Here is a 12,950-nt window from a genome sequence, read left to right on the forward strand (position 1 = left end):
CTTCACCCACAACCAGTCGTGTCCCTGAAATAACGTGAGTGCCCTTCGGGTTGTCTGTAAAAACGTGTTCTAAAGGGCAGTTTGCACTTGCTATGGACCAATCGGAAGCTCATGATCTGTACATGTCCAAAGGGGCTTTTGGTTTTCAAATCAGTTAATCTGAGACCAGTTCACATGGGTTGCTTACCAGGAAGGCAGTTTTATTTCTCACCTCAGCTCTGAGCAGAGTTTCTCTGGCCAGGTCACAGATGATGGATGAGTGGTGTTGAGCTGGTGGAGTTCTTTGTCGGTTCCTTCGTTCCCTCTCCTCCTGCAGTGGCTAGATGCATTTTTATTTTCTCACCATTAACCAAGAGGAACACCCTGTAAATTGGTGCTGAGGCGGTGGAGAGACGCAATCACAAAACCACGTAGATGCTCTGTAACAGTCTGGATGCTCATTCAAAATAGGACTAGACATGTACAAGAATCAGGACTGGCACAGCATATGCCATGCCCTCAGTTAGTGCATTATAACTTTCTAGACAATAAGGCAGTTAATAAATCTGTGGGAGCTCTAGGATCTGAGCGCTAACAGCCTGCGGTGTAAACTCTCCCCAGTAAAATACAATCATTCTTGTCTAACTGTTTATGAACTTTCAGGGTCTCCTGGAGGAGCAGATGTACAGTGGTATCCTACTGTATCATGGTACAGCACAGCTGGATAACTGTGTGTGTGTGTAAAGAATGTACAAGGAGCCTACTTGGCATCGGTTTCATAAGCCAGACGTGCAAATACATACTCCTGCTTAAGTATCTGTTTGTATTGGAAACCAGGGTGTTGTAATTTTGGGGTAGGAGTGAGCAGAAATTTTGGTGTTCTCCACAGTACTTATATCTGTTTAATGTAAGAAGTGGAGTTTAATGAAATTGTCCATTTTTATAAATTGTGGATGTGTGTGTGTACGTGAGACATACATACACAGACATCTTACAGTAAATAGGGTCAATAGAGTCCTAGATCTTAAGGCCAGAAGGTCATCTAGTCTGACCTCCTGCATCTCATGGGCTATTAAATTTCACCCTGTATTGAACCCAATAACTTGTATTTGGCTAAAGCATGTCTTCCCAAAAGGCACCAGTCTTCATTTGGAGACATCCTGAGATGGAGAATCCATCACTTCCCTGAGTAGTTTGTTCCCTTGCTGTTAAAAATGTGGGCCTTTTTTCTAATTTGAATTTGTCTGGCTTCTGCTTCCAGCCCTTGGTCCTTGTTCTTCTTTTCTCTGCTCGGGTAAAGAGCCCTTTAGTGCCAGAGTTTTCTCCCTGGGAAGATACTTGTACATTGTAATCAAGCCATCTCTTGATCATTTTGATCAGCTAAACAATGAGCGCTTTAAGTTTCTTACTGTAAGAAGACTCTGGGTACTGCATAGTGTCATACAGTCAGAGAGATGTGACAAGTAACAGTTTCCCTGCTCCCAAAGACTAGTCATGTAAGACCACAAGCTGGTAAAGTGCAGACCCGTACAATCACCAAAACAACTGGTTGATGGTCAGTGTAACGTTAGTGCCTTGAGAAACAGGTGGGATTTCAGCTCCTTGAAGGAGCAGAGCGAGGAAAGCATTACATACATTCTTTAGGGTGTTGTTCTAGATCTAAGAGATGACATGGATAGAGGTGCAAAAGAAACGAAGGGCCCAGACAGGACTGAAGAGCAAATGAAGAAGGCAGTGGTGTAGGAGAAGATAAGGGCAGAGCTATTGGCAGGGATACAGTTATCTACAATGGCTTGACTTTTCTTTCTTTCTTCTGCACTGCGGAGGTTGTGGGCCACAACCTTCAATCTTTTGCAGTCACGACAGAGTTGTAAAACGTCCACTCTCCTTTGGATATCGGTTCATCTGACGATACTTCCAATGTAACTGGCTCTCTTTCTTCCTCTTCCTGGTCTGCCTGCAATCTTGCTGGATTGTATGAATATGGAAGCGAAGCATTGTACGATTGGTGAGCTACGTGTCAACAAAAAGATGTTATTCTTTTACTGAGGGTCTCAAGTAATTGTGTTCTTTTTAAATTCATCCTTCTCGTCACCACTTTGTTTGTAGTTTTGGTTATCCAGCTAATTTTTAGCATTCTCCTATAACACCAAAACTCGAATATTCTGAGTTGTCTCTCAATGTCCTTTGTACGTGTCCAGCTCTCAAAACTGTATGGGAGAGTTGACCCTTTGTAGCACTTCAGCAGTCTAGTGTGGATATGCCGTTTTAACTTTTGACAACATAGAAGTCTTTGGAAGTTGCTGAATACAGTTTTTTCAAGCTGTATTCTTCTCTTGATTGCTTTGTCACATCTGTCCAATGTAATTAGATTCCCTGAATAGGGAAACCTACTCACTTGTTCCACCACTCGACTGTCAGGCCATAGGTACTTACTACCTTGTCCATCACTTAACATATTATTTGTCATGATACTAGAATTTGTGCTCCTCTTTAATGGGACCTGAACGTTTGTGCCCCAGACTTTACCAAACTTTTCCTAAGTGAAGACGACATCTTAATCTTGCCTAGGGACATTGTGGAATCTCCATCATCGGAGACTTTTAAGAGCAGGTTAGACAAACAGTTGTCAGGGATGGTCTAGATAATACTTAGTCCTGCCATGAGTGCAGGGGACTGGACTGGATGACCTCTTGAGGTCCCTTCCAGTCCTACAATTCTATGAATAAAGAAAGTATCTTGTAGGCCATCCTATCTTAGTTGGGGTCACGTGGGAAGCTCCCACCCACCCCTGTCACAATCTCATAACATCCATCTGGCAATGACAGCAAGTGCTTACGTGGAGCAGTAATGATGGCAAAGTGTGTGGGGCTGGCTTTTCCAGGCTGACCCTCTTGCTGTTTCCAGCGGCTGTTGACATCCTACATGTTGTGTCCTCTCCGAAAACATTTTAGCACGCTGTCGCTCTCTGTTCCCTCCCGCCCTTGTGTCTGCTGAGTTTCTCTCATCTGCAAACCAGGAGAGCTGGCACCGTGTCCTCGGCAAGCTCTTTGTGCTCCACCAATGCTCCACAGACCCCATTTTAGGAGCCGTGGTGTTCGACAAAAATAATTTTGTTTCAGCAGGGAGAGCTCACGCTACACCCAGCACAGCGGTAGGGCACTGACAGATTTAGTAAATGCCTCACTTTGAGCAGTTTTCATGCCTGGACATCAGTTATTAGGATGTTACTATATTAGGTCCAACATTGAAGCCCATCTGCTGGTGCAAGCTTGGCAGCCAAAGGCCCAGATGCTTGGCTGTGGAATGACATTCTCAAGCTTTGGCATCTCGATAGCGGCTCTTCTTTCCTGGCTTTGCTAGCGGCTCTGCCTGTTGGTCTGGGTGAGCCTGCTGTAGCAACGCATTGTCCTCTTTGGTGTCATTTTCCTTTGCTTGCAAGGCATTTGCTTCCAGTTATTTGCTTAAAAATACGTTGCCTGTTTATGGTGTTTCACCAGGCATAAATATGGTTTCTTCATGAGTGTGCATGCCTGCTGTAATGCTGCCTACGTGCCAATACTTATCCTCCTGGCTTTTTTATGCCAGCTGCAATGGAATTTCTTATGCCAACTCAAAAACAGTCTACTCTGCTTTAACTGACTTTGAAGATGCTTCCAAAATGACTGCAGTTCAAGAAGGAGGGTGTTTTAATTATTTGTACCTGATAAACTCATGCAGAGATAACACACATCATTCTAATACTAATCCGTGGCAGAACTTCACTCCTTCAGACCCGGAAAGCCCATATTTTAAATTTTACATCATTTGTGGGTGTCATCCGTACTGCATGTTGCAGCAAGAACAATGATTGCAGCTTTTGATGTGCTAGGAGCAAACACACAGCAGCTCTGTGTTAGAAGTAGCTTTTGTTGCAAAAGATACTTATCGGGGGAGTCAGTTGTGCTCAGCTGGAGACGTTTCGTAAACTAGGTAAGGACTGTAGATGACTCTGTATAGTATGTCCTGTTTGCATGTAAAAAAAAAAACACACCCTCCCTCAGAAACACTAGCAATGCTAATGATTGACTATTATTTTAAGCGGATTTATCTAATCTGCAGCACAAAGGACAAGAAGGGCAAAAAACAAATGAAGACTGAGTGTGTAATTAGTACAGATTGTTGGAAATACCCTCTGGACAGCGTTGGACTGATTATAAGCAGAAACAGATTTTTGGAGTGTATATGAAAAAATCTCTTTGCTTTGTAGCAGAAACTGTTGCATTTTACAGGGTGCATCACAACTCCAACAGTTTACAAGCATGAAGATGGGGATAGCTAGAAAGTGCAGATTAAAAGTAGGAAAGTTAATAAGAAGCCTATCTCTGGTTATTTTATTGTGGTAAATACAGACCGATTGTTTAAGGTATGTATTTGGTTTTTTCCCCTTTCCTTGAAGGTGTCTATTTTTAGGTGTCTCCATTCCTTGTCCTCCACACCATTTTTAGGTGTCCCCTTTCCTTGAAGGTGTCTATTTTTAGGTGTCTCCATCACAGGTTTGCTTAGCATCAAAGTCATAGGTGGCACTGTATATAACTATACTAATGTGAGGGCAACAGTCCTGATCAATGCAATGTCCATTTTTGTCTCTCTTAGGGGCCATTTCAGGAATTGATCTGATTAGGGAAAATAGTTACTCTGGCTTCTGTGTTTTAGAACTTCAGTTTCATTTGTTATGCTTCTTTTTAACAGGATTATGTCTGAAATTGGTTATCTGGTAACCCCAGAGACACCCTCCTGATTGTTTGACGAGGGTGGAGAAGTAGATTTTATGACATCGCATGCTTATTGGAAGTTAAGCAAAATGGACTCAGAATAGCAAATATACGTTTACAGAAATACTGTTTGTACAAAAATTAGCTATAATGCCCTATGTCATGAAAATCTGGCAATAAAATAGGGGCAAAAGTCAACAACAAAATCAGTCAGCCACAAATAAACCTAGAGAAGGAAACAACACAAAGTCTGTTTAAAACAGAAGCTTTACCCAAACACAGAAGTTGAAAAGTAGCTGGGCAGTGGTAGAAATTTGCCACACAAACCTCTTCACACAACTATACTGCCATCCTCCATGAGATCCTGAAGATAATCGCTAATGGTTTTGAGATTGTTTCATCTAGTTCCTTAAGTACCCACAGGTGAATTTCATCAGGCCCTGCTGACTTAGATATATTTAACTTATCTAAATATTTTTAACCTATTCTTTCCTATTGGGGCTTTTGTTCCTCTCCACTTGTTGTTAATATTAATTGTGTCAAGTATCTGGCCACAATTAACCTTTTTAGTGATGACTGAAGTAAAATAGACATTAAACACCTCAGCCTTCTTGTTGTTATTCCTTCCCCACTAAGTAGTGGACCTCCATTTTCCTTCGTCTTTCTCTTGTTCCTAACATATTTATAGCACCTCTACTTATTGTCTTTTATGTCCCTTGCTAGGTGTAAATCATTTTGTGCTTTAGCCTTTCTGATTTTGTTCCTACATATTTTTCTATTCATCCTTTGCGATTTGTTCATATTTCCGCTTTTTCTAGAATTTGTTTTTGATTTTCAGGTCATTAAAGAGTTCCTGATGGAGCCAGATTGGCGTCTTACAGTTCTTCCTGTCTTTTCTTAGCATCAGAATAGTTTGCTGTTGTGTGGTTAATATTATCTCTTTGAGAAACTGCCAGCTCTCCTGATCTCCATTTTCCTTAGATTTCTTCCCATGGCACCTTACCTACCAGTTCTCTGAATTTCTTAGTCTGCTTTTTTAAAGTCCATTTTTTCCTTTTAATTTGGCCAAAGGGGAACCATGACATTTGGTAAAGACAATGGCTGTGCAGCAAGTGGAATTTCCATTTTGCAAGAAATTCTGCCATTTCAAAATGGATTCTGTCCAAACTGGAACAAAACTATCGAATTTCAAAATTTCCCATGAAAGAAAATGTTAATAAAATGTATTCAGGTCAATTGAAATGTTTTGTTTTGATTTAGACCTTTAACTTTTTATATTATTAATTATAATGTGAAAAATCAATTTATAAACAGTCATTTCAAACAAAAAAATCAAAATATTTTGCTCCAAGAAGGACTTTATTAAATCTTTTTTTTAATTTTTGAATGAAATTCTGTCAAAATCAACACATTTGTGTGGACACTTTCAATTCTGACAGAAAAACATTCCACTGAAAAATTTTTTGACCAGCTCTAGTGAGGACTCTGCCTCAGCAGTAGAGAGGCATGGACTGCCGGCTGGAGAGGCACTTTATTGTTTTTTAGAAAACTGTGCAATGGAATATATATATTCACAGAAGCACCAGAGGTGGGAGTGTGGGTGTACATAGAATCATAGAGTATCAGGGTTGGAAGGGACCCCTGAAGGTCATCTAGTCCAACCCCCTGCTCGAAGCAGGACCAATTCCCAGTTAAATCATCCCAGCCAGGGCTTTGTCAAGCCTGACCTTAAAAACCTCTAAGGAAGGAGATTCTACCACCTCCCTAGGTAACGCATTCCAGTGTTTCACCACCCTCTTAGTGAAAAAGTTTTTCCTAATATCCAATCTAAACCTCCCCCACTGCAACTTGAGACCATTACTCCTCGTTCTGTCATCTGCTACCATTGAGAACAGTCTAGAGCCATCCTCTTTGGAACCCCCTTTCAGGTAGTTGAAAGCAGCTATCAAATCCCCCTCATTCTTCTCTTCTGCAGACTAAACAATCCCAGCTCCCTCAGCCTCTCCTCATAAGTCATGTGTTCTAGACCCCTAATCATTTTTGTTGCCCTTCGCTGGACTCTCTCCAATTTATCCACATCCTTCTTGTAGTGTGGGGCCCAAAACTGGACACAGTACTCCAGATGAGGCCTCACCAATGTCGAATAGAGGGGAACGATCACATCCCTCGGTCTGCTCGCTATGCCCCTACTTATACATCCCAAAATGCCATTGGCCTTCTTGGCAACAAGGGCACACTGCTGACTCATATCCAGCTTCTCGTCCACTGTCACCCCTAGGTCCTTTTCCACAGAACTGCTGCCTAGCCATTCGGTCCCTAGTCTGTAGCGGTGCATTGGATTCTTCCATCCACATGAGAAGAACCTTCAGAAAATAGCAATTACAGGTAAATATTTTCCGTTCTTCTTAGCTAGATATTCATTACTCCAGTGGAATAATGGACCAGCATTGGTGTCATTTGATTATTCCATAAAAGGCTAACTGCAAAGTAGTGTAATTGCAAATTTATTAAATCAAACCATGTAATCATTCCTCTGAAAATAGGTTGCAAATTAAGATGTAAGTTGCTGGCGTTTAAGCAGATACAGCCATACGTCTATGAAACCACATGGAAACATGATCGTTGTTTATTCCAGAGTGATATTTCGTGACTGAAAGTCAACCATAACCGTTGCCACTGATCTGACAGAGAGCACAATTCATGGTGAGATATCCCATTACCAAACTTACAGGCACAGTTTTCAGAGATTTTTGTCTTGTTTGCTAGCTTAAAGTTTTACTTTGTTTGAACGTTCCTCAGTTATTTACAGGGAAGCTGCCATTTTCTGTAACAGGGAGAAGCTAGTGTTTCCTCTCCTCCCACTCTCACGAGGATGCTGCAATCTATACCTGCCCCTTCCCAGCATTCACCATCCTCTTGTGCAACAGTAAATCTTTCTCCTACAGCCTGAGCTTGCATCCTAGCTGCCTACCCAGCAGGACCTCACAGACCTGCCTCCTAACTCATCCCCAGACACCTCCTTTACCCAAGTGAGGTCTTCCTGGAGAACACGCTGCTTTCCAGCTCATTTTCCCCTCCTCTTCTTGACAGCCCTCCTGGACAGCTACCTGTATATCCTCCGCCCTCCTCCAAACTGCTTGAGGGGCCCTTCCTTAGAAGAGTGGCTCATGAGTAAGGCTGCAACCTCCATGACTTCGGCCAATCCCGGCTGGGAGCTGCAGGGTCCCCTGCTGCTGCCAGCATCTGGTGAACCTAATGCCGCTCCCAGCTGCTGCGGGCAGCAGGGGCATCCCCAGAGCTCCCCACCACTCCTCGCAGTCCCAGGCGGCCCGGAAACCACCTCAACTGTTCAGCTGGGGGCAGGGCGGGAGGGACCCCCAGAGCTCCCGAGTTCGGAGCCCCCAGCCGGGGGAGGGAGGGGAGGGCTGGAGCTCCCAGCCCACCCACAGCTGCCCAGAGTTCTCATTTTATCATGGATATTTTTAGTAAAAGTGAGGGACAAGTCACGGCTTCCGTGAATTTTTCATTGTTGCCTGTGACTTGTCCCTCTCCTTTACTAAAAATATCCATGATAAAATCTTAGCCTTACTCATGAACAGAGCTCCTGAAATCCTACTGACCTCACTCGCACCCGCGCCTGCACAGAACATGCTGGGTAGGACGTCTGTATTTCCATATGATTCTAGATCTGCTTCAGTCATGGATCCCAGCATTTGCCATGGGGAACAGGATCTCTCATTGTTCTCCCAGTCCAGGGCCCAAGTGAAAGGTACCAAAAGGTCAGTTCTGTAGACTAAAATGCCTTATTTCTCCACAGAATAGATATGGTGGAGGCAAGAGCTGTGCTATCTTCCCGTTGTGACTCAAACCTGACTGACAGGACCACCTCTTGGTGTTCCAGGGCACTAAGCTACTTGTCTTCACTTTCAAATACTTCATGTTCAATCCCCACTCTACCTATCGTCTCTCCTTCAGTACTGGGATGTCAGCGCCCGCCTCCCATCGGCCCATGATGCTGGCTTCCATTGCCAACTTGTTAGAGCTTCAAACAAGCCCCTTTATGCTTTCTCCCCTGCTGCTCCTCCTGACAGGAAGGTGATTCCCATACACATCCACCAAGCTGCCTCCTTCAGATTCGTCCTTAAAAGTCTCCTTTGCCTGAAGCCTACAAAAAACTTGACAACAGCTAGGCCGCTCATGTGTTGAGATCCCTGTCTATCACTGATACCGTACTCGTACCCCCGCATCAGTCTGTCTGCCTGTCCAGTGGTTGCTTCTTGTATTTTACTTAGATTGTAAGTCATTTGGGGCAGGGAGTATCTTCTTGCTCTGTGTTTGTACAACACCAATGCAGTGGGGACTGGGTCCATGAGCAAGGCTCCTAGGCACTGTGATAATACAAATAAATATATACCCATTCGCTCCTTGGCCTGTCTGCTGAGACTGCCCAGGTTCTTGTGGATTTTATCATGCAGTCGCCTTTCCAATGAGACCTGAACTGAGACCATCAATTTAGCTCAACGTAGGTCACCAAAGAGCCATCTTATAGTGACGATTTTTGGTCACTACTGACCTGGGATAAATTTGAACTATGAAAGGTGAAAGGTGCTATCTCCCATTTCTTTGTCTCCCAAGGGCCTGAATACTTAAAGCAGCAAGGCTGATGGAAGTTTTATTCTTGCAGGGGACGGATGGGCTTTATCTGCATATCAGTTTCAGGATAGCAACTCTGCTTGTGTCACACGCTCCTGAATCTGCACTCAGCTCTCTGGAGGAAGAGAGCATATAGAAAAAAGGACTGCAGGAGAAGACGATTTGGGGGTAATCAGTGGGAATCTCTTGGATGAGTTAGAGAGAGACTGACACTTGGTGTTCGCTTGCATGTGTATGTGTTCCCTTTCAATAATTTTTGATCCTCCTTTGATGACTGACTCACTTGCCATGCTAATATCTTTATGCTTTGCTTTGCTGTGTGTGTGGGTACATTGGTTAAGACATATTGTCTGGGTCTTTGCTTTGGCAGAGATGTTTATTAGGTTGATGGGGTTGGGTTTTTTGCTGGAGTGTTTTAGTCTCTTGGATTCTCTCTCAAGGAGGGGGTGTTTTGATACTAGCCCATAAGTGCCTTGGTCTGCCTGAGTGGTGATTCAAACTGACCCTGTCTTAGGGGACTGAGCCAATCCACTGAATGGATTGTGGGCCAGAGTTTCAGCTGGTGTAAATCAGCGGGACTCCGCCTCTAGTGACACGAAATGGGACCGTGCAAAACCACTATTCCCTAGCAATGGTTTAATAGGCTCCCAGTGGACAGTAGATCATGGGAGGCTTGGCCCCAAGTGCAGAGATGGAGGGAAAAGACAACAACAAAAATGCCAAGCAGAAAAAACTGAACTGGGGAAACTTTGCACTCCCTCCCATCTGCGTAGCACAGAAAACTCCACATCCCCTTCGCACAGAGGGCCTGATTCTTCATTGCTGCAAATTGGCTCTAGGTACGGGAGGCTTTTGTCGTCGCTGGCCAGATGCTGCCTTTGCTTTTTCTTGTCTAGCCTTGTATTGCAAAATGTTCCCTGTTCGGGTTGTTCTGTCTGGCTTTGTTGTTGTTCTTTCCCTCTGTCTCTTCACTGCAAGTCTGGCACCTAGGATTTACTGCTCAATGGGACTTTGCAACCACTGTCAGGGGATAGGCGCTTTTACCAGTCAGTGGGCTGGTCTGTTGGAGAGAGAACTCTGCTGTGCAGCTCTCTCCAAGATTTGAAGAGGGTTTTCTTTTACATGGGACATTGGCTTGAGAAGAATTCTTCCCCATCCTTTGAGTGGGAGGCAGTTAGTCTGGAGGTTCCTGTATTACAACACTAGGTCCTGCTTTGCCTCTGGTCATTGACACTATCCTCGCTCTAACTGCCCTGCGTTTTGAAAATGCGTGCAGACAACGTAACAGGTGCATGAAAGATGTCAGAGACAGCATGTTTTAAAGCTAAAAAAGAAAAAGGGGGTGAAATACACCCATGTGCAGGGCCTGAGCAGTGCACCACTTCCATCCTGCTTAAGCTCTCCAAATAGGACGGAAGTGGTGCATCGGCCATATGCTGGACTTTCGCTTTGAACTAGCGTGACTGGGATTTCTTCACTGCTTCTGCAAACATGAGCGGTGTGGAAGCCAGATGCGATTTTTGTTTTAAACAAAGTCCAGCTGATTTGCTTTGGAAATAGCTCTCCGGTTACACCACCACCCCCGCAGCCCCCGACTTCCATGGGGACAAACGTTCTTGGCACGTATGTTCGGAAAGCGTTGGGCAAACATGGAGGGATGAATGCTTCTAACACCCTGTGGTGGGAAGAACAAAGGACATTAAAGCTCTCGTATGTGAGAAGCGCACATTGGGTGGTATTTTCAAGTGTGCCCAGTATTGGCCCAGCTCTTCTCCCATTCACATCTGTGGTAACCTCTCCCCTCCCCCCACCCCCCTAAAAAATCCAATGGGAACAAAATGAAGCCAGCGCTGAGGGTTTTGTAGACCCCACCCATTGATTCCCTGGCTGCTGCGGCAATGTTATGTTAATGTTGCCAAATATGCTGCCAAAACTCTGCAAGGCTGGGCCTGGTATGAGATTAACATCTGTTATGCAGGTTTTCAACGGGGGACCTTCACCCTTGAGCTGAGAACTAGTTCAGGCCCTAGCTGCCACTTAGGTCCCCCTTACGCCTTGTCTTGAGACTTGAGCAGAGCATAATCTGTGCTGGCCTTGTTCACAGAGGTGGATTTCACCCATTGTGAGCATCCTGAGGGATCCGTAACTACGGGGAGTTTTCCATAGGGGAAGGATGGCCTTGTGGTTGGCATACTGGAGTAGGGCTCAGCAGATGTGTGTTCAATTCCTGCATGTCCTTGGGCAAGTCACGTGATCTCTTTGTACTTCTTGCCCATCTGAAAAATGGAGTTAATATGTTTTCTTTTACTAGGTATTAGTACAGCACCCAGCACAATGGGGCCTCGGTCCCAGTCAGGACCTCTAGGCCATTCCATAATAATATAGAATCCATACATACAGTCAGGCCAGATGTTGGTACACTGTGCTCAGTAACAATCTTTCTCTCTCTCCTTTTCAGAGCTGGCTTATGATTTGGATATGGATGATGTTCCCTCAAACAACCAACTTTCGAATCAGCAAAGCAAAGGTGATACAGCGGTTCACAACCTGGGGTCAGGAAATACCACATGGAAGCATGTTCCTGTCACTGCTATTTTCATGGCAGCCTTCCTTATGTGGGCCCATTGACTTTGTACAGTAGCCACAACAGATTTTCCTGGGGATCAACGTCTCTTCTCATTTCTTTCTGAAGAAAACATTCTGAACCTTGCTCCTCCTGCCATATAGGCACACTTCCAAAGATTAAGTGAATGACTTACATTTGTTTTGTAAAATAAAATGGTGTCTTTACCACCAGGGGCTGGTTCATGGTGAATGTTAGTGTTAGTAAATCCAAGTAGTGCTTTTAAAAATAATTCGGAAGGGTGATACTACGTTATGTTCATATCAGTTGACGAAGGCTGAATTTTCATTCCTGTTAAGCAGAAATCCATGTTTTGTTCTGAGTTCATTTAACATGCATGAGCTAGCGTAGCATCTCAGGGTTAGTGAATATTATCACCAAAGTTCTTCTGACCCCCATTCTTGTCTGACTTAACCCAGGTTTTTCTGTAGTTTTCTGTAGTTTGGCACCGACTCCAAATTTAATACTCATCCCTGGGAAACTTACCAGGCACATACTGGTGAGGCCATGGGGGTGCAGTGAGAAACACAGTGCAAGTCCAAAATGGGGAAGGAGATTAAGGAAGAGAAGGGAACCACTGGCCCAACTGATCGAATTTCAGAAATTCTCCTCTCCCTGGTCCTGATTCTGCTACCTGTGAAGTCAGTAGGAAAACTCCCATTGACGTCATAGGGTGCAAGGGTGGTCCCTAAACATTTAGGGGTAGCCTGTGGCTACGCACTTACACAAGGGAGCCAGAACCAGACTTCCACCTGCAAGGCCACTGCATCTTGAGTCTGGAGACCCAAGAGTAGGTGCTTGTTTATCTCCCGCCCACCAGAGCAGGTGGGCAGGAAATGGATGGAGCCAACACACCAGCCAGCACGGGGAAAACAGGAAGCCAGCAACTGGTGGTGGAACTGTGTCTGAGGGGTGGCACATTGCCTCCTGGGGCTATTCTT

The 12,950-nt window shown here is 44.5% G+C and overlaps 1 protein-coding gene across 1 annotated transcript in view; it reads left to right on the forward strand.

The window, feature by feature from the left end:
- The window catches only part of GPC3 (glypican 3), a 280,435-nt gene extending 268,421 nt beyond the window's left edge, over positions 1-12,014 (forward strand). Inside the window, exon 8 of the mRNA XM_077826537.1 lies at positions 11,845-12,014. Coding sequence (XP_077682663.1) covers positions 11,845-12,014 — 170 coding nt within the window. The remainder of the gene's footprint in view (positions 1-11,844) is intronic.
- Positions 12,015-12,950: the final 936 nt, after the last annotated feature.

The sequence above is a fragment of the Eretmochelys imbricata genome, chromosome 9, assembly GCF_965152235.1.
Source record: "Eretmochelys imbricata isolate rEreImb1 chromosome 9, rEreImb1.hap1, whole genome shotgun sequence".
In the NCBI taxonomy this organism is placed as follows: Eukaryota; Metazoa; Chordata; order Testudines; family Cheloniidae; genus Eretmochelys; species Eretmochelys imbricata.